Here is a 21,758-nt window from a genome sequence, read left to right as displayed (position 1 = left end):
AAAAGTTGCTGTTTTAAAGTGATAATCGATTTAATTACCCCTAATTATCTCTTTTCCTGCTTCAATTTTCGTACTAAACGATTAAATATATCCTTTAATAGTGATTTCATGAAGGTTTCGGTTGTTTTTATGCATTTTTACTCAGAAATTAAATCAAAAGAAACAAATGTCAACGAGATGTTCATATTCAAAGCTAAGTTTTTTGTAAGTTTTTGTGTGAATTGAGAATTACAAAAATCTGAAATTTTTCTCAATGGAAATAGCTCATTTACGTAAAAATTTTGTAAACAGTTGATAGCGCCATCTGTAGGGTTTTCTTCTGACATTGTATGCAATTGTAGCCGAAAAGGAAGAATTCAGATAATAGCGATAATACTGATCAAAATGTAGACCATAATATTCAGTTTTTTGAGTCTAAAAATATTATTTGATGCTGTTAATGATTATTTAATTCTGACAACTTATTGAAATACCAGAAAGACCTCTTATCACGCTTAATTTCACTGAAATTGCATAACATTTTGCAAATTTGAACCGCGCTACTCAAAATATAGCTTTAAAAGTCAATTAGGGACTGTTCTGTAGGAATTCCATAGAATAATCCGATTCTATATTTTTTTAATGTGTAAGGTAAAGTGCCCTCGAGTCGACCAGTTTCTCGACTCGACCGGTGGTCAATATTTGAATGTTTTAATGGTGAATTTCTATAAAATTGTCACTGATTCGTATTTATTTATGGAATAATTGACCTATTAATGTTATATCATATGCCAAATAATAGTTCAAATATAAATAAATTGAATTAAACTCTACCGGTCGACTTGAGAGCACTTTACCTTATGATCATTTTTTTCTTAACTCAGAATTAACCCCTTTGTGTACACCATTTTTAGTACCTTTCCTCACCTTGTTTTCTCAAAATGAACACTTTTCCTTGCAATTACTCTAATAGATTGCACACTTCCGTTCTCAAATGTTAAGTTTCGTGAGCTTTTACATTTATTTGGACAGCTTGAATTTTTTAACCATATACTTATTTAATTTTTTTTTTATAAAAAGTCTGTCAAAATGACAGGTATTTTAAAGGAACAATTCTCATATGCAATATCATAACATTAATCAAGGTACGAGCGGGTGTTTTTTTTTGGAAGTCATCCAAATAACCAGCTGTCAACAGCCAAAAACAAATATGTTGAGGAAGAGCTTCCGTACATAAATACCGTGAGAGAAGTCATTGAACGCGAATAAATTGTGGAAATATGTTGAATTTCCCATGAATATTCTCCCTCATTTCTCTCACATGGTTTTCTCCAATCTCATGCAAAAAAGCAAATCCTCCGGAGGAATAGGCACTAAATAATTCTCAACTGCACTGTGATTTCTTGTTTATCTAATGCACCAAAAACCTTTTTCCTGGAGAATTGTATTCTTGGGTGTGAAATTGCAGGTAACAGTGGCCACACAGACTGGCCATGAATCACCGGACCTCACGTTCAATCCCGATAAGATGACAGTCGATAAACACTGCTACGAGTGCAAAGTTCGCTACAGGGATCCAAAGCCGCAGGATCTTGTAATGTATTTGCATGCATGGAAGTATAAGGTAAGTTCAAAACACGAAGTCTCAGAATGGAGAAAGCTTTAACGCCCATATAGTTCTCTTCCCTCCAAAAAAGAGAAAAACCTCCCCATCATCATCCCCTCAAAATGCTTTCAACAGAGTGATTTGCGTGCATTAAACTCTTTTCTCCCTTGTCGCAAACCACAAAGACGATTTACGCGCTCCCCCGGGAATATATATCGTGCAATGGCACTTGTATGTCAAATATAATCCCAGTCAACCTGTAATCTCTCTTCCCCCTGCAAAGTCCCTTACTTTTAAGTTCAGGGTGTGTCTCTCTGTGAGCTTTAGGAGTGTGGTGAAAGAATGTGAACGTTTGCGTGAATGGTATAGAAATGTCTCTTTTGTGTTGACTTTCCATCATATCTGAACAATTTTCTTCACACAAATTGACCCTCAACTGTTACAATTCATTGCACAAATCTTTAAGATCCCATTTATCTGGATGCGAGAAGCTTTTAAAACGTCTCAAAATCCATCTTTGGTGTCGTGTAACAGCTACAATCACCAGTTATTTTTCTTGGAAGGGAAAGTACCACAAAATACTAAAAAGTGGTTGGTGTCTTGGGTAATTCACTAAGGTTAAATATACATAACGTATTAGAAAAAACTGCATGACTAAAGAAATGGCCAAAAAACATTCTTTATATTCATTTATGAGTTATAATCATCAGCTATTTTTCTAGCTACGGAAACTACCACAAAATTCTTTAAAGTGGTTGTTGTCTTGGGTAATTCACTAGGGTTAAATATACATAACGTAGAAAAAACTGTATGACTAAAGAAATAGCCAAAAACTCATTCTTTATATTTATTTATGAGTTATAATCATCAGCTATTTTTCTAGCTACGGAAACTACCACAAGATACTTAAAAGTGGTTGGTGTCTTGGGTAATTCACTAGGGTTAAACGTACATAACGTGGATGAAACTGTATGACTAAAGAAATGGCCAAAGATCATTCTTTATATTAATTTATGAATTATAATCATCAACTATTTTTCTAGCTACGGAAACTACGACGAAATACTTAAAAGTGGTTGGTGTCTTGGATAATTCACTAGGGTTAAATATACATAACGTAGAAAAAACTGTATGGCTAAAGAAATAGCCTAAAACTCATTCTTTATATTTATTTATGAGTTATAATCATCAGCTATTTTTCTAGCTACGGAAACTACCACAAAAAGTGGTAAAAATGGTTGGTGTTTCGGGTAATAACGTACATAACGTAAGAAAACGTTCATGATTGGCTGTATGACTAAAAAATGGCTAAAAAAATCAATCTTTATATTCACGTAAGAGGTACAGACACCCAATTATTTTCACCACTGTAAACTACTCCGAAATACCAAAAAATGGTTGGTGTCTTAGGTAATTAACTAGGAATAAACGCACGTAACGTGAACAAGGTTTCATGAGTCAAAAATGACTCAAGAATTACTTTAAAACTACCATGAAATATCCAAAAGTGATTGGTGTCTTCGGTAATTAACGGGAATAAATACACGTAACATAAACAAGGTTTCATGAGTAAAAAATAACTCAAAAATGACTTCAAAGAATCAATCTTTAGATTCATTTATGAGCTATAGTACCCAGTTAATTTTTAGCGCAGAAAACTACCATGAAATACCGAAAAGTGGTTAATGTCTTGGGAATTTAAACTAGAATTAAACATACCTTACATAGGTATGTTTGATGAGATTCATATAGAAATTACAATCACCCAGCTATTTTTCTACACTAAAAAAACTGTAGAATTGAAACAACTCTATCGTCGAGTTGAATTAACTCGAAGAATATCGATAACTCTTTTTCATTGTAAATTTCAGTAAATAAAGTTAAAACAACTCTACGTGCGACTTGAATTAACTCGTCGAATATCTATGTAATTACTACTCTTTTCCGCTGCAAAATTTCCGACTAAAGTATGCTTAAGTGTTTTCGTTTTAAGGATATACTTCAGTCAAGAAGATTTTCGTGTGACAACCTTCATATGGAACATCAATTAGAAATATGCCTACAAGTGTTTCATGAAGACATGTGCCGTGTACACCTCCATGGCAAGTTCTCTTTTTTATATGGAGCTATTCGAAGTCAGTGCCTTTACTTAGCTCACAGAGCAGTAGGGGAATTCTGTAATTTTCGTGGCATTGTCACGCGTGAGTTCGAAACCTGACAATGCCAATCGAGATTTTTTTGTCATATCATATGAGTTAGAAAAAGCAATTCATTGATTTTTAAATGAAATCCCTTTACTTGGTGATTTTATGAAAATACAGTAGGGTAAGTGTGCCAAATTTCGGCATAGTTGCATGCAAGCCTCAAAGTCTCAAGTTTGAAATGTAATATTTTAAATACAAATTGATTTTTTTTATTCTTTCTTTTGTAAGAGTGTTGCTTGGAACCTTTAAAAAGAGTTTACCGTCTTTATTTACTCTAGAATCCTTCTTAATAGATTTTAAAATGAATAAAAATATAGACATAACTTTGGTACCCTATTTCGGCCACCTTCATTCTCATAGTTCCTTGCCCTTCGGGAATCCTTCCAATATCTTTTTCACATCATCTCGTTTGTCGAAGCTACATTTTTTGTTATTCTTTTGCATTGCATAATCTGTACGTAAAACCTAAAAGTTCATGGAAATTCGAGGAACAAAAAAGGTGACCGAAATTGCAAGCTGGCCGGAATTTGGCACACTTACCCTATATCTTGGTTGATTTGTTTAATAAAATTCATTGTCATTTGAATTGCCAGAAATCTCAAATATGTGACTTCTGACAATGCCACGTGACCTCAAATGGCAGTGTCACAGCTACAGAATCGCATTTTCGAAAAAGCTCTCCTAAGATTCGAACGCAATTTGTCATATGGCATTGCCAGAACGTTACAGAATTCCCCTCCAGATCGGGAAAAGTTATTTAGTGCGAAATCTATTTTATTTATCCCTCCACAGGGATCAGTAACTTGCAAAAGGGAAATAGGCCCAACTTTTATGTTAAGAAGTTCCCAGTTCCCATACGTGTTTGCACGTAAAAGTGTGCTATGGCTTCAAGTCTTTAGACCCGATGCGTGCAAGAACCGTTGAAATCAAATAAAAGTCAAATAAACCATGCACGTCAATGGTCAAAACGCTACCAGAACAAACTTATTTTGACGTTTATTCGGTTTCCAACGGTTCTTGCACGCCTCTGCTTTAAGCCATATACCAAGGGAATGGCTGTGTATCATATGTGATATCTCGCTCGGAACATGTGGAACTTGATATCAAGAAAATATTGATAAAGGAAATGATAAAATTAAAGAAATAAAATTGAAAAATCGATCCATTTTGTGATTTGAAAGAGTTATTTTAACTCATTTTAACTTATTTATTTTAAGAGTTATTTTTTAAGAGTTATTTTTTTTATTTTAGGATTCTTTTAATTCTTGAAACTAGTTATTTTAACTTTTAAAGAGTTATTTTGTCTTTTAAAAAGGGTTATTTACTCTCTTTTGTCATGTAAATTGTCGGATAAATTTAGTTAAAACAACTCTTCTGAATTTTACACCTAAATAGAAGTAAATTCAACTCTACAATATAGTTAATTGAAAATCACAAGGACAATGAGTTAATTTAACATCTATTCGAGTAAGTTTTACTCTTTTATTTTTCTGAGTGTAGCTTTGGAAACTACAAAAAAAAACCTAAAAATGGTTGGTGTCTTTTTTTAAAATTTTCTCAAGTGCTTCTGCATAACCGACTTATCTTTGAGTTGCTTATTGTCACGCAGAGGCCCATCAAGCCTAATAAAAAGTGAAGCTATTTTTCACTTTTCCTTGTAAAAATTTTGTAGATATTGCACCACGACTTCAACAAATGTGCTCGTAGTTCTTGTATAATTTTGGCGAACATTATGAAATATATATTTTTAGATAGCTTTTAATGTACGAATTCGAAATATATCGGACTGATAAGTCAATTCTCTTTAGGAAAAAACTTGCCAATAGCCTTCAGTGCCTCTATGCAAAAACGTATGGAAAAATAAAATGTCAAGAGGCCCCTGTCGTAACGACTATTTTCAAGGTTTTAGAACGCAAGGACGCTTTAACACGGCTAGTGATGTGTAAGGTCCAAACTAATATCTGTTATTTATTTATTTTTGCCAGATGATAGGAAAAATTTTATTGATTGATGATTTGGGTGATTAGACTAACATTGGATTTTAGTCAAAATAGGCCTTAAGTCCCAAGACGTTGATAAGGAGGGATACAAAAAGAAAGAACACAACGAGAAATATGGAAAACAGTCGTAACAAGAACCATCATAAAGGAAAGTCGATAATGCAGAAGCACTTGAGAACAGTAAAGTGCTAAAACATGTAGCTCATTTTTCATTAAAATAGCATCATTACCCCTCTTTCGCCAGACGGTTTTTAAGTATAATTAATCCTTCAATTCCAATATAGAGTAAGGGCTCATAATTTTGACCAGTCTGCTTATAAGCATCGATGTTCCAAGTTTGAAGTGCGATATTTTCAATACTAATTGACTTTTTTTGTTACTCTCTTTTCAGAAGGGTTGTTTACAAACTTGGAAAGCTATTTATTGTCTTATTTCTACTAAAATTAGTTTTTAATACGTTTAAAAATGAATTGATATGTAGAGGTGAATTTGACTCTTATTTTGGACAACTTGGTTATTAATTTGGACAACTTGGCTGTAAATTTGGACAGCTAATCCGCCTCAACAGGATGCCCATTGTTCTTCATTTCATGAAACAATCTTACCAAGTCCTCTTCCTGTTCATGTAAGGGAAACGTAGAATGTCACAAGAAGCCCGGAAACTTTCCATATCATTCATTAAAGTAAACTGACTTCGGTATTCCAAGTTTGTGCGGATTCGCGCATTCCCTGGCCTTTCCGGGAGTCTCTGAATTGCTTTTCTCACTTCATCTCGTTCGTAGAGATGATGCTCCTTTGATTCTCCAGGCATTTGTCCAACCTAGTTATCACAAAAGCTAAAAGTTCACGAAATTTCATGAGAAAAACACCTGTCCAAAATAAGGAGTATCACATCACTGGTAAATGTGTTAAAAAATTTCCCATTTTTCAAACTAAAAATCTTATTCACAAGGCAAATCTCACTTCAGGTCAAATGTACAAATCACCACTAACGTGAATCAACACAATATTCAATGAATATTCAATAATATCACTCAAAAAAAGCTAAGAAACATTGTTAGAACTTCACCACAGCTAAATAAGACTGAAGTAAACACGAAGTTCTGTCATATTTTTCGTAATCAAATTGCTCACACTGAATTTTCAACAAAGCAATTTCAACTCAAATCATATTCAAAATTTAACATATTTAGTGTTAAAATCTTCCAAAAAGAACTAATATTTAGATAGAAATCATTATTCATCAAATATTGGAATAAAAATCCATAATTTTAATCAATTTATTTTTAGTGTCCAATTTTATCCTCAAAGTGTCCAAAAATAAGAAACTGGACAAAATTATGAGCCTTTCCTCTAAATCCCTAAACTAAAACGCAACTTCAACGCAAAATGCAATATTTAAAATAATGTCCAAGTCATTCCTGTAATTCACAACTTATGAACATTTCTGAAGAGCTTTAAATTGCAATCAGCAACAGCGAAGCGACAATGAGAGGATTTTCCTAACACTAGAAATCTCCCCTGAAACGCCTCTACAGAGCCTCCAGATGTGTTTAATATGACAAAATACGCTGGAATTTAGAATGATATGTTGCAATTAAATCATATACACAAATTCCTCCTGGGAAAAGTTGCTCTGGAAAATTTATGTGAGAAAGAAAATGTTTATAAAGGGATTAACACCCTTCGCTGTTCTTCCCATCCAACAGAGAAAAGCATTTCCAAAAAAGTCCTTGACTAAAGCGACAAAGCTCAAAATTAAATGTTTTCTTTAAGCTCCACAAAGAGTGAAAAGTATTAACACTGAGCAACATTTTGAAAAGTTTACGGTTTTTTTTTATTCATACTTTTTCATTGTGACAAAACACATGTGGGTGGCTTTTAAGAATAAAAGAAAAGCACTTGATGCCAAAATGATGGCAAATTTGCTTTGTGCACGGAATGGCAGAAAAAAAGCAAAACAACTCCAGCACGATAATTTAATTCTAAGAAAGTAATTAAAATAACTTTTATTTCTCTCACTTGATTTTACAGAGAGTGAGAGTACAAAAAAAAATAAAAGTTAGTAGAGAGTTTGTGTGGAATTTTTCATTGCATTTTAGCTGGGAATTTTTGATTTGTGCAATTTTTTTTTTTTTTTTGTAAGAGTCTCTTGAAGTGTTTCAGCCGATTGTTGTGAAGGACTTTCAGAGAAGTTCAAATGTTAACAGGCTGAGAGAGAGTATTCCAGAGGGAAAAATATTTAATTTAAGAGCTGAATAAATTAACTATTGTTCAAAGTGGGAGTTTTCCGGATGACAGGAGAAAGATATATATTCTTATTTTGTGCAATGGGTTCATTTGCAGAACACTGGAAGTTTTCCAATGAAAATTTTACAGGGTCGAGAAGTTCAGTAAAAGTTTATTAAGTTCGTTAATGAATTTTCACAAAATTCATTTGGGAAAACCCAGAATGTCTATCTTTTACATATTTTCTTAAATTATAAATCTTGATAGAAATAGCTTTAGTCGAATGGAAGAGTTTTTTCAATTAAGAATATTTTCTCCCAAAAAACTTGGTAATTTCTCCTAGATATTGTTTTTGGCTTTCATATCTGGAAATCTCCTAAAATGAAAGAGACTAGCTCTTGTGATCACAGTTTCTTACATTAAGAGATTTTGTGTAGTTGAAAATTAGTTAGACTTCCTATCAAGAGATTTAATGTAGCAGATAACATGTTGAATACCTTAACTTAAAGTTTTTTTCTTAATTTAAACTTATACTTGAGAAAACTTAAGTTAAAAGATTCAGTTATCACTCCAAAAGCCTCATCTAAAATTTTGAAAAATTATATTTTACAAGGGGTAGATAACCAGATTTGTCAAGAGAAATGGCATCCAAATATAATACTTCCAGGAATCCTGGCAGTATTCACTCCTATGAGTGTTTAAAAGTGTATAGTACAGATTTATGTTATTTTTTTATGTATTTATTTTTATGTAAGTGATTGCGAGTTAGTGACAATGTTCTACCATGTAGGTTTTCGGTCATGATAGGCCAAGAGCATAAGACCTGAATTAGAGAGGGATGGGTGGGGATATACAAAAAAGGGGTAGATAACTGTGCCGTTCACGGTTCACTCGAGTGCCGATCTGTCGATTTCTCCCAAAAATTGTGCCGATTTGCCGATCTCTGGCCAAATTGTGTCTTTCTGCCGATCTCTAGCCAAATTTTGCCGATCTGTCTCTTAGTAAAATAATGTCGCTCTGCCGATTTTTAGCTCCAGATCGGCATTATTTTGCAGATCGCCACTCACGGCTTGCTCTCAGAGCCATTTATTCACCCCTTGATATTTTATATATTAGGGAAAGAGCTCATAATTTTGGACAGTTTCTAAATTTGGACACTAAAAATAAATTGATTAAAATGAAGGATTTTTATTCCAATATTTGATGAATAATGTATTCTATCTAAATATTTGTTCTTTTGGAAGATTTTAACACTAAATTCGTTAAATTTCAAATATGATTTCAGTTGAAATTACTTTGTTGAAAATTCAGTGTGAGCAATTGCTTACGAGAAATATGACAGAACTTCATGTTGACTTCAATCTTATTTATCTGTGGTGAAGTACTAACAATCTTTCCTGGCTTTTTTGAGTGATATTATTAAATATTCATCGAATATTGTGTTGATTCATGTTAATAGTGATTTGTTCACTTGGCCTGAAGCAAGATTTATCTTGTGAATTACGTTGTTCGTGCGAAAAATGGACAATTTTCTCAGAGAATCACTGGTGAGGTGATACTTCTTCTTTTGGACAGGTATTTTTTTGGTTTTTTCTTTTTGAAATTTCGTGAAGTTTTAGCTTTTGTGATGACTAAAGTGTATAAAAGCCTGAAGAATCAAAAGAGGATCATCTCTACGGACGAGATGTAGTGAGAAAAGCCTTAAAGAGCTCCCGGAAAGGGCAGTGAATGCGCGAATCCGCGTGTACTTGGAGTACCGAAGTCAACTCACTTTAATTAATGATATAGCAAGTGTCCGGGCATCTTGTGACATTCCACGGTTCCCTTATATAAACAGGAAGAGGACTTTGTAAGATTGGTTCTTAAAATGGAAAACAAAGGGCATCCTACTGAGACGGATTAGCTGTCCAAAATTACAACCAATGTGTTCAAAATTAGAATCAAATTCCCCTCTACGTTTGAATTCATTCTTGAACGTGTTAAGACTAATTTTAGTAAAAACAAAGACGATAAACAGCTAGTCAAATTTCTAAACAACCCTTCTGAAGAGAGAGTAACAAAAAATTTCGATTAGTTCTGAAAATATCGCACTTCAAACTTAAAGCATTGATGCTTATAAGCACCCTGTCCAAAATTATGAGCCCTTCCCCTATAACTGATAGTTATCCAAATATTTTTTAATTTTGAACTTACTTTTTATCTTATTTTTAAGAAATTTAACCGAATACAAATTACTAAAAACCCTTGTGTTAAAATGAGATTTTTATTATCTATACTAATCACAATCCTCTTAATTTTTAGTCTCATTTACTATCTGCTTTATTTTTTAAAGATTCAACTGGATATAAATTACATAAGTCCTTCTAAATAAAATTAAGATATTTTTTATCTACCGATCAAAAAAAGTAAATTATACCTAATTAAATCGCTTAATTTGCTGATGAAAATCGATTTCCTAATCAATTTTAGGTGTTGTGTGTAGATTTCACTCCGAAATACTGAGCATTAAGGTTTTTAGAGTGGTTTGTAGAGCTTTTGAAAAAAAAAATTAGCAAGGTAGCTCTTCTGTACTCAATCATTATACGATTTCTCCTTTGCCAATGAAAGGAAAGTTTATGAATGTTTCAAGGTAAATAGTTTCGATGGGAAAATGATTAAAAAGTTTGATGGGTGGAAAAAAAAGTTCTCGTGAAAGCTCAATTTTCATTGGAAAAATATTGCTTGGCGGGGGAGGGCATTGGGAAGTCCCATAAATTTCCTTTTTGGGAAAAATCGATCAAGTTGGGAAGGAAAATCAAGTGAGAAATGGATAAAATTGTCTTGTTGGGAATCACTACCATTTTCCTCACATCTCCCTCAGGACTCATGTTGTATATGTGTCTCAATGATAAAAGTTCCTGGTGAATAAACCGAACAAGAGGTAAAGCCACATGAGTGAAAATTTTGTGTGCTATGAGAGAAAATTTCCATAAATATTTAATGTCACTGAAAATTGACATGAAACAGTTGATGAAGTGGAAGAGATGGAGATTTTCTCTGTTGGTTTTTTTGGTTTGGGGAAAGACGAAGAGACTCCATCATCGCATTTAACAGTCCAATGAGTGCCTTTTTGAATGAAAATTCCTTACGATTTTCCCTCTTATACTTCAATATGATTTCTCAATTTTCCCACCACAAAACACCAAGATTATCCTTTCTGGTATATATAGAGTCCTTCACAGGAGGACTTTATATTCCTGGATGTGTTCTTGAAAAGAAGAGGAAATTGGAAAGTTTTCCAGCAACATCTCCTGGAAATATTGTACATGAACTTGGTCCAAGGGTTTTGTACATATTACATATAGGCTTCAGGGTAAATTTACATATTCTGAAAGAGACACATGGACCAATGTTTTCTCACAATTGAATTTTCTCAAAGAAAACAATCTGTCTCACTAACTTAGAGACCATCATACTGACCCTTTGATCAAACTTTCTGAAGGGCACATCTTCCAGGCAATTATCTTCAATTTAGAGGCTTTTAACTTTAGGTCAATACCTAATTTTTCACGCTTTAACGCAAGATTTTAAGAAATTCTCCTAATCATGTTTATATTTATGAAGATCTAAACTTAAAATTAGAGTAAAATGATACTTTGGGTTTTAAAGTGTTAATCAGTGCGCATGTAAATTTTAGAATGTAAATTAGAAAATTCCTTGTAAGTTTACAGCATACACCTTCATATGTAATGTGAGAGGAGGAAGGAATGCATAAGATTGAGATTGAGAGAAACGATTGAAAAAAAGATTTTGTCTTATTCCATGGAAATTAAACCGCCACACTACCAAGTTATAGACTATACATATTTGCAGCCAAATAATAGCTTATTTATTGTCGTGAAATTAGCCGGGATGCTCTTATCCTTACTAAAATCAAAAATAATTGTGATGTTGCTTTTTTTTTTTTTTTTAGAAAAAACGCTATAACTTTGGGAATAATATACTTTCCAGTATAATAATTCACAGGGAAGGTGTCAAGGAGTACCCGAAAAGCGAAAAAAAATTAATTTTGAAAAAATCGAGTTGTTCGACTTATATTCTGAGGAGTCGAAATGAGATCTTGTTACAATGTTTGTGAGAAAAGTACAAACTTTTTCGAACCATTTAGTAGACTATACGATTTACGAGTAGGAATTCACAAACCTTTACAAACAATTTTACAATTTTTTTCTGTGCATGCACAGAACTTGGTATTTTACTAACTAATTATATTTTTGATTTATGAATATGCTCCTCGAGAGGAGCTTGTTAAACTGAACTTGTCAAATTAAGTAAGAAAAAAAAATTATTTGATTTATTTCATGCTGTAAACTGTGATTTATGTAATGTTATGCATTTCTGCTAATGATCGTTTTGAAAGCAACAGAGACATTTTCGGCGAAACACTAAGAAATTTATCAATTTTTATGATAATCATGTGAAAATAAGTGTGAATTCTTGGAAGCCTCACAATTATGAAGCAAAGGAAACTAATTTCACATTTTTATTTTTAAAACATATTTGTATATTTACGGATTTGGTGAAGAAAACGAAATTGAAAAGAAAAGAAGAAAAGTAATGAACGGGTCATACGATAAGGAATAGTCACATGTCTTTTTCAAGTTTATATTTATATTGTTTATTTTTATATCGTTTCGATCCATTAATTTTTCTGAGCCATCTCTCAGCTTTAAGCCGTAAATCTGTTTAGGGCATTACGGTCCGGAATGCGAATAGAGGTAATTCGAGAAAAATGTTTGATGGCCTAAAGGGGATTCGAACCCAGAAAACTTGTATTCACTGCTCAGAAATGAATTTCAAGATAGGGTAAGTGTGCCAAATTTCGGCCAGCTTTATATTTCGGCCACTTTGAGTGTAATTTCGGCCAATCAATTAAATAAATTAAAATTATGTATGTAATCTTCGAATAGTCAATGAATTTATTTTGCTTTTAGGGGAGATGTGTCAAATTTCGGCTAGCTTCTAATTACGGCCATTTTGAGTGTAATTTCGGCCAGGGAAATAAATTAATTAAAATTATGTATGTTATCTTCGAATAGTCAATGAATTCATATTGCTTTTAAATATTTATGCATTTTAGGATGTATTAACACAAAGATCGTTAAATTTTAGGTATAATTTGAATTTAAATTGCGTTGTAAAAACTCAGTGTGGAGTCTTACAAAAAATGTAACAGTTCGCTTGTGTTTCTAGCAGTCTTGTAATTGTGGTGAAATGCAGAGGGTTTTCCTTTGATATTTCTTCATGAAAATTGAATAATTTTCATTAAAGATTCTTTCTGTTTTAGTTAATAGTGAATCATTCTTTAAATTTCAAGTATAATTTCCCAGGTGGATCTTGTATTTCGCGTAAAAAAGTAGATACTTTTTGAGCGTCTTTCCAGTGAGGTAATGTTGCCTATTCCGGCAACATCATTTGTTTTCCTGAATTTCTTATTCATTTTATTTATTTTTTTCAATTTCTGAGCTGTACAATGTCCATAGAAGAAAAACATCGCCTCTATGAAAAAGATGATGTGGAATAGGCCTTGCAAGAGTTAAGGAAGGGCAAACTTCTACGGGAATCTGCGCGTAAATTTGGGATGCCAAGGTAAACTCCTTAGGTCTTCAGGACAAATCACATGGAAGATCTCAGGGCTTATGGGTCATATAAAATTATTAAAGTAAATATTTTTAAACCCGTTGTGTATGACGTTTTGAAATTTTCTATCCATTGCTTGACCAAAGGTGGTAACAAACAAGGTGGCCGGTATTACACTCAAAGTGGCCGGAATAATACCCAAAGCAATGTCTATATTTTTATTAATTTTTCAATATTTTAGGAACTGCTTTAAAGAAGGCAGAGATGATAAACTTGTTTTCAAGGTTCCATATAACACATCCGAAAAGGAAGTAATAAGAAATTTCAATATGTATTAAAAATATTGCATTTCAAACTTCACTGAGAAAAAAAGAGGGTGCGATTAACTTTTTTTCCTCATAACTTTAACACTTTTTAGGTGTAAAAATATATCAACATTTTTTAATGTTAATTTTACACCTTATTAAGGGTAAAATTAACATGAAAAAGGGTAACTTTAACCCATAACACACCTAAAAAGGGTAATATTTACACCGATTTCGGATCAATACTGCAGGGTAAAATTAACATTTCCGGAATGTTATTTTAACTTTTTCGGATTTCTCTCAAGTGCAAATTTACTATTTAGAACCTTAAGAACTACAGAGATTTGCCAAGAGGCGACTAAAGTTGTTCAGAACCTCCCAATAAAATCACAAAGATTGATATGAAGCCATGTATATTCTCATCTAAAAGTGATAGATTATTCTTATTTTTTCAACTCAATATTACTGAAATCACTTTACAGGAAATCCCATGATGGAAAGTTTTTGCCGGAAAAACATCAGTTTTCGTATGAATCATATAGAAGAATAAATTATTTTTCATATGATTTAGCAAAAATACACAATTTCATGCATCATAAAGCTCAACTGAAGCTTGTATAGGAGAAATTCTAGGAAAAATCATCAATGAAACTTGACTTTTTAGCTTTTCAGCGTGCTTCTCACATCCTTCTTGGAAGAGCTATACAATAAAAAGCTCGAAGGCAAATATAATTCAATGATATATGCACATGCAGAGTAATTTCATTAGACAGTTTTGATTGTGTACTCAGCATATGTGTACAAGAAAGGAAATTCAATGAAAATTGCATACATATTATTGAAGTTCGTCGTCCGTTCTTTTTTTTTCTTCTTTTTCTTCAATATTCCCAGCATCTTTCTCACATTCACTTCCTTCTATATATTTCTCTTGCATATGATGATGGCTTCGTGAAAAAGAAAGAGGAAAAAAGAAAGATCTTATTCAAATATTGCATGTTTCTTAGCAAAGTGAACCTTTTTTTTTATCCATCCCTTGACAGTCATCTTTACTTCCTGCGCAAACTTGTGAACTTTTTTCCTTCCCAAAAGTAGAAAATCTTTTTCAAACATCCGCTAGAGAATGAAGAAAATCACTCATTTTTTTTTGTATATCATGAGGGGAAAAAAGTAGATTTTTTTTTGGTGGTACTTTTTTGCATAATGGGAAGTGAATAAAAAAACTTTCAATTGAAACTCGATAAGTTTCCTCACTTGCCATTATTCTTCGTTTTCTTTTTCGGCTGTGCTTGCCCCCTTATAGAGAATCTCAAGAGGAAATGGGAAAAGCAGGAAAAATTTTCTATGAATTTGGCTATAAGAGAGAGAGAGAGAGAGTGAGATGAAGAAGTGAATAATGATGTTGGAGTGCTTGGAAAGCATCTCAAGGGAGAATTTGTTAATTTTCCACCTTCTTGAGAGGATAAATCGGTTTTTCCGCAGTTGTCCTATTGTTACACTCTGAAGATTTTTTTTAACATGCGAAATTTAAAATGTGGATTGTGATAAGAATGTCAAATGTCAATAAACATTAACACAGAGCTTTTTTTCCCCATATAACTGACACTGTGAAGGAAACTGTACGACGTTGTACAAACATTAAAATATATAACCGAAAAAGAAATTGTAAAGGCTGGAATATGATTTGGAAGCCTTTGGGCTTCTCAAGTGCTTCTGCATTACCGACTTATGTGTTGGTTCGTGCCTCGACTTCTTCTCCAGTCCCCACCACCTAAAACCAAACAAAAAGGAAGTGGAAAAACAGTTGTGACATGAACCAAAACGAGGAAATGTCGATAATGCAGAAGCACTTTCGAATAGTCATATATTCAAAACAAAACTGTTCAGGATGAAGATTTTCTTTTATCTTTTTCCATTAGAAGAGCACCATTATTGTGTTATTTTAATGAAAAGGGAAACTTTCTCCTGAACATTTTTAGCTGAGATTCTTTACAATCTCAGCGTTTGTGGTCCTAGGTGAAATCCGACCTCGTCAGATCGAGCCCAAATTTTGGATTAATACGTTTTGACACTTATAGATCACGAATATCATATGCGCCAAAAATCGATTTTCGTGGACGTCCCGTCCTGTCCGTCCCGTTCGTCCCGTCCGTCCGTCGTATAACCACTTCTGGAGAGAGAACGGAAAGAGATATCGACAAGCGGTTTTCAGCAAAGGTTAAATATCGATGGGCCGCTAGAAGTAGGTGATATCAGATCCACCCCAACCCTTTCTTCCGCCTTTTTTTAACACCCCTAAATTTTGTTTTTTTTTTTTTTCAATAACTGGGCCCCTGGGGCATCGATCGATCTCAAATTTTAGTATATATGTCATAGCTGGACCTAGCTTTCGTCCAATACCAGACTAAGGGCCTCGACAGACCTGAGGATTAGCCGAGAGACGGCTTAGCGTAATTATATTCGAAATAATGATTAAAATACATTTCCATTATTTTCCACTAAGTCGTCTCTCGGCTTAAGTCGTAAGTGTGTCTAGGGCATAAGGGTCCCCTGGCCTCCGTGACCAGAGCTATAATGGATCAAAAATTCAATTTTCAAATGGTCATATCTCCGATTCTAATAATCGGAATGCGAAAAATTTTGGTGTTTTAGAAAGCTCTCGTGGAGTACAATCCTACCGACACCCCAACTTTATTCGATTTAATCGAAGGTCCGATTAATCGAAAAGTCGATTTTCGATTAATCAATCTCGAATATTTCGAAAACTAAACGATGCTTTATCTTTAAATTTTAGTATGTTGTAGCTGAGATCGATACCTTTCAAACAGTGGGTCGCATTCCTCCCTCAATGTTCCCTGACCCAGTAGCGCACCTAGAGAGGTGCGGGAGAGGCGGCCCGCCCAGGGCGCAGGCCATCAGGAGCGCCGGTTTGTCTATTTTTTTAATCAAATGAACTGTCATGTAACAAAAGAGACTCAGAGACAATTTGACGCCCCTCTAATTTTTGAAATGTATTATGTCTTTTAATCGTTCAAAATTTCGCGTTGAAATAAAAAAAAAAACTTTTAATTCCCTCAGACTTTCTGGGACGCCCTTCTAGCTTTTAGAAAGCATTTTGCCCTTATATTCTTTCAAGATTTATAATTTAAATAAAAAAAAAATATTTTAAAATTTTAAGTCAAAATTGTTTTGAAAACACGCAGAGCTGAAGCATAATATGGTTCAGATTGTGCATAAAACACGCACTTCTCATATTTCGCATAAAATCTGCACAGCTGAAGCATAAAACGGTTTACATTGTGTCGAAGATACGCACAGTTCAATTGAAAAAGTATATTGTGTTAAAAACCGGTACAGATCAATTATAAAATTGTTAAATTTGTGCTGACAACACGCACAGATAAAGTATAAAACGCTCGAGATCGTATTTACGATCTGCACAGCTCAAGCATGGAACTTTTAATAGTGTGCTGAAAACATGCACATCCGTTAAGACACCTGTTAAAATTTATATTCAATTTTATTTGAGGTATGCAGGACTTATGCTCAATTTCAACAATTTTATTTTTGATTTGTGCCCGCTGTGGCAGTTTTGAGTACCATCCGTTTTAAGATTTTACTGCGATGCATGTTTTTAACACATTACCATTTAATACTTGAGCTGTGCATGATTTCAGAGCAATTTTTACCGTTTTACACTTGTTCTCCAAAGATATATAAGCTTATAAATTCCCTTTTTTAAGAAAGAGACTGTTTTTTTTTTTCATAAAAAAAAGTTCGCAAAGTGGTTTTAAGCAGCTTTTAATGAATCCATATCCACACTAAACTATTCTGTAAAAATTGTAACAAATGATAATCTAAAAAAAGGGTCAATATATGACGAATATTCTAATTCAAATTTTCCTTCACTAGGAAACTCACAATATTGTCATAAATATTAGAGACCGTTTAAAATGGAATGATAAATCCCTAGTTCAAAATTTTCCAAGACACCTTTAAATCATTCTGAGAGCAAGAACTTGGTCTAAATAAACTCTGGGCTTTTTTTTAGTATTTTTCTCTTCTAAAGTGCTTCTGCATTATCAACGTTTCTTTGTCTTGTTACCTGTCTCGACTATTTTCCCCACAGATGGATTTTAACTCTTTCGCGTCTTTAGGGTCATACATGACCCGGGGAAAAAAGTTTCTTTTTGGCTATTTACATTAATTGAAATCTAACTAGAGTCTTGAGAAAATGAGCCAAGAATCTTACATCCTTCTATTATGATGTCGTGCACGAACAGATAGATTTCAATTAATGTAAATACCCAAAAAAAACTTTTTTCCCCGAGTCATGACATTACCCTAAAGACGCGAAAGAGTTAAAACCACCAAACAGTCGAGACAGCAACCAATACAAAGAAAAGTCGATTATGTAGAAACAATTGAGAACAGTAAAGTGCTAAATTCATTGTTATTTGAATTACCATAAATCTCAAATATGTGACTTCTAACAATGCCACGTGAACTGAAATAAAAATGTCGCAGCTACAGAATCGCATTTTCCAAAAAGCTCTCCTGAGATTCAAACCCAATTTGTCATATGGCATTGCCAGAGCGTTACAGAATTTCCCTCCTGGGTTTTTTTTTAGCACTTTTCTCTTCTCAAGTGCTTCTGCATTATCAATGTTTCTTTGGCTTGGTACCTGTCTCGACTATTTTCCCCATAGGTGGATTTTAAAACCACCAAACAGTCGTGACAGCAACCAATACAAAGAAAAGTCGATTATGTAGAAACAATTGAGAACAGTAAAGTGCTAAATTCATTGTCATTTGAATTACCATAAATCTCAAATATGTGACTTCTAACAATACCACGTGAACTGAAATAACAATGTCGCAGCTACAGAATCGCATTTTCCAAAAAGCTCTCCTGAGATTCAAACCTAATTTGTCATATGGCATTGCCAGAGCGTTACAGAATTCCCCTCCTGGGTTTTTTTTTTAGCACTTTTCTCTTCTCAAGTGCTTCTGCATTATCAATGTTTCTTTGGCTTGGTACCTGTCTCGACTATTTTCCCCATAGGTGGATTTTAAAACCACCAAACAGTCGTGACAGCAACCAATACAAAGAAAAGTCGATTATGTAGAAACAATTGAGAACATTAAAGTGCTAAATTCATTGTCATTTGAATTGCCAGAAATCTCAAATATGTGACTTTTGACAATGGCACGTGAGCTAAAATGGCAATGTCACAGCTACAGAATCGCATTTTCGAAAAAGCTTTCCTAAGATTCGAACCCAATTTGTCATATGGCATTGCCAGAGCGTTACAGAATTCTGGGCTTTTTAGTACTTTTCTAAAGTGCTTCTGCATTATCAACGTTTTTTTGTCTTGTTACCTGTCGTGACAGCAACCAATAAAAAGAAAAGTCGATTAAGTAGAAACAATTGAGAACAGTAAAGTACTAAAAGAAATGTTCATTTTTCATTGGAATATCACCATTAATCTGTAGGGAATGTAGGCATGGTTCGCACAGAGTGATCCTTCAAACGATGCGAATTTTCTCTTTGTTTGCAAACAGCTGACTTACAATTTTTCATCTCGTTTCATGAGCTTGATAATTATCGATCTTATAGCTAAGAAATGACGAAATAGACCTTTGCAAATACAGAGAAAATTTGCGTTGTTTGAAGGTTCACTCTGTGCGAACCATGCCAACATTCCCCTAATGAACTAATTTCCAAAATATTAACATTCTTTCTCCAGTATTTTCAATTCCTTGTTTGAATGGGTTAAGCAAATTGAAGTAATTTTGTTTCAAATAATATAAAGAATTAAATTGCCTTCGTTGAAGTGTGTATTACAGCAAAAGATTCTTGACTTTCTTACTTTCCCTACCAATTATTTATTATTTGTCTCATATTGGCAATATTACTGAGAATTAGTACTAATTTTGATTGAAATGGGTTATTTTTAGTCATCTTTTTTTTATAGTTGACTGTAAAAAATTTCTCATAATTCCCAAAAGCGTGAATGAAAATAGCCAGGCACTGTAAAGTATTTCATTGACTCTTTGAGGTCCAAATTACTGTTGTTGTGCGGAAAGCAATAATTCTAGACTTTTACGAGAATTGTGTAAATTTAGCAAGGGCAACATCTGTAAGAGATATTTGACGGTGAAATCAGGTCAAAATTCATTGCAGAGAGAAGAAATTTCTGCTGAAAATTATGGGTTCATTGATCAATTATGTGGTCGATCATCATTCTTTTACATCTATAAATGGCTGAAAAGTGTCAGATGGAATTATCGTGAAAATTGAGAAAATTGCAGAGACATATAATTTGAAAAGCCGATGGAATTTGGAAGATTAGAAATTTGGAACACTTTAACTATCACCTCCCTTCATCCTCTGAAAGTCATAAAGAGTGTACATAAACCATTAATCCAAATGCGCAAACTGAATGTCTGGAAGATGAATGCTAAAGTGGATGCGAATGATGATGAGAAAGAGGAGAAATTGAGAGCAATTAATATCAATTTACAGTGGAAAATTTTCTCCATTTTCATAAAGTGGAAGAGAGAGAAGATGTAGAAGACATATAAATTTTAGTCCGGAATATTAAAATGTTTATATTTCTCGGTTGGATTTATCATCAATAATGGCACTACGCAGGGTCCCGGTTGGGAGTATTCCACTGAACTTCCGGACTGGGCGTCAGCACAGTGGATCGAGGATGAATAGATTTTGAAGCTGAGAGACCACCATATGGCAAAATGATTGAGGAAACCACAGCACATAATTAAATTATAATTAAATATCGCTACACATCATAACAAAACTCTTATTAGATTGATATTAATGGCAAAAAGACATTTTTTTTCCTCCTTCCTTCCCTCAAATAAACATTTTATTTCTTCCTTCAGCCTTTGGTTTACGTTGTTTCTTGTTCTTTTTTTGTATCATCATTTAAATTAAAACAAAAAAAAGAGATTTAAACTGTGAAGCAGAAGTTTAAGTAAAAGAAAAAAAACAAGAAAACAGATGAAAATGAAAAAAGACAATATTGATAGTTTGTAAATATTTTTTGATACGATATAAGAAAACATTTTAGACATCATCTTGGCGCGAAATATTCTCTAGAAAAGAAAAATCAAAATTTCATCAAACAGAAAAATGGAAATTTTGATGAAATTCCCATTTTAAAAAAATATATATATAAAATAAAAAGAAATGCATTAGTAGATTGTATGAAAATATTTTAGAGTCTTAAGGAAGAAAGATACATAAATAAATAAATTTAATTATATATAAAATATTGATAATAATAACTGGCAGGTAAAATTATACTGAGATAAATATTTAAAGCAGTTTTAAGAGAGAGAGAAAAAAAATGCCAAGCAGCAATATTTTGTGGTGGAAAATTTTTCTAAATGATTGAAAATTTATTACATAAAATTTAACAAGTTTCATACAATATCTCAAATATGAAAAAAAGCAAGGGGTGATTATTTTTGCCACTTACGGTTCACTTAAAGTTAGAATTGACGATTTCTGAACAAAAATCGCAATATTGTGAGGTTTCTTAGGAAATTTGTACGATTTTTGTGCAATTATCGCACTTTTTTGCGATTTAGTGACAATAATCGCGCTATTTTTCAATTTAGTGGCTATAATCGCGCTAATTTGCAATTTAGGGGCTATTAATCGCGCTATTTTGCAATTTAGTTGCTATTGATCGCGCTATATTGCAATTTAGTGGCTATTAATCGCGCTATTTTGCAATTTATTGGCTATTAATCGCGCTATTTTGCAATTTAGTGGCCATTAATCGCG

The 21,758-nt window shown here is 33.2% G+C and overlaps 1 protein-coding gene across 3 annotated transcripts in view; it reads left to right on the top strand.

The window, feature by feature from the left end:
• Window positions 1-20,963, top strand: part of LOC129808236 (pseudouridylate synthase RPUSD2-like) — a 351,794-nt gene extending 330,831 nt beyond the window's left edge. For all 3 annotated transcript variants that reach the window (XM_055858055.1, XM_055858054.1, XM_055858053.1), the window contains exons 11-12: window positions 1,448-1,603; window positions 20,598-20,963. In XM_055858055.1, coding sequence (XP_055714030.1) covers window positions 1,448-1,603; window positions 20,598-20,666 — 225 coding nt within the window. In that variant the 3' untranslated portion in view covers window positions 20,667-20,963. The remainder of the gene's footprint in view (window positions 1-1,447; window positions 1,604-20,597) is intronic.
• The last annotated feature ends 795 nt before the right edge of the window (window positions 20,964-21,758 follow it).

This window comes from Phlebotomus papatasi, chromosome 3, assembly GCF_024763615.1.
Source record: "Phlebotomus papatasi isolate M1 chromosome 3, Ppap_2.1, whole genome shotgun sequence".
NCBI lineage: Eukaryota > Metazoa > Arthropoda > Insecta > Diptera > Psychodidae > Phlebotomus > Phlebotomus papatasi.
Note: the sequence above shows the minus strand (reverse complement) of the source record. Positions and strands in the feature narration are given on the sequence as shown.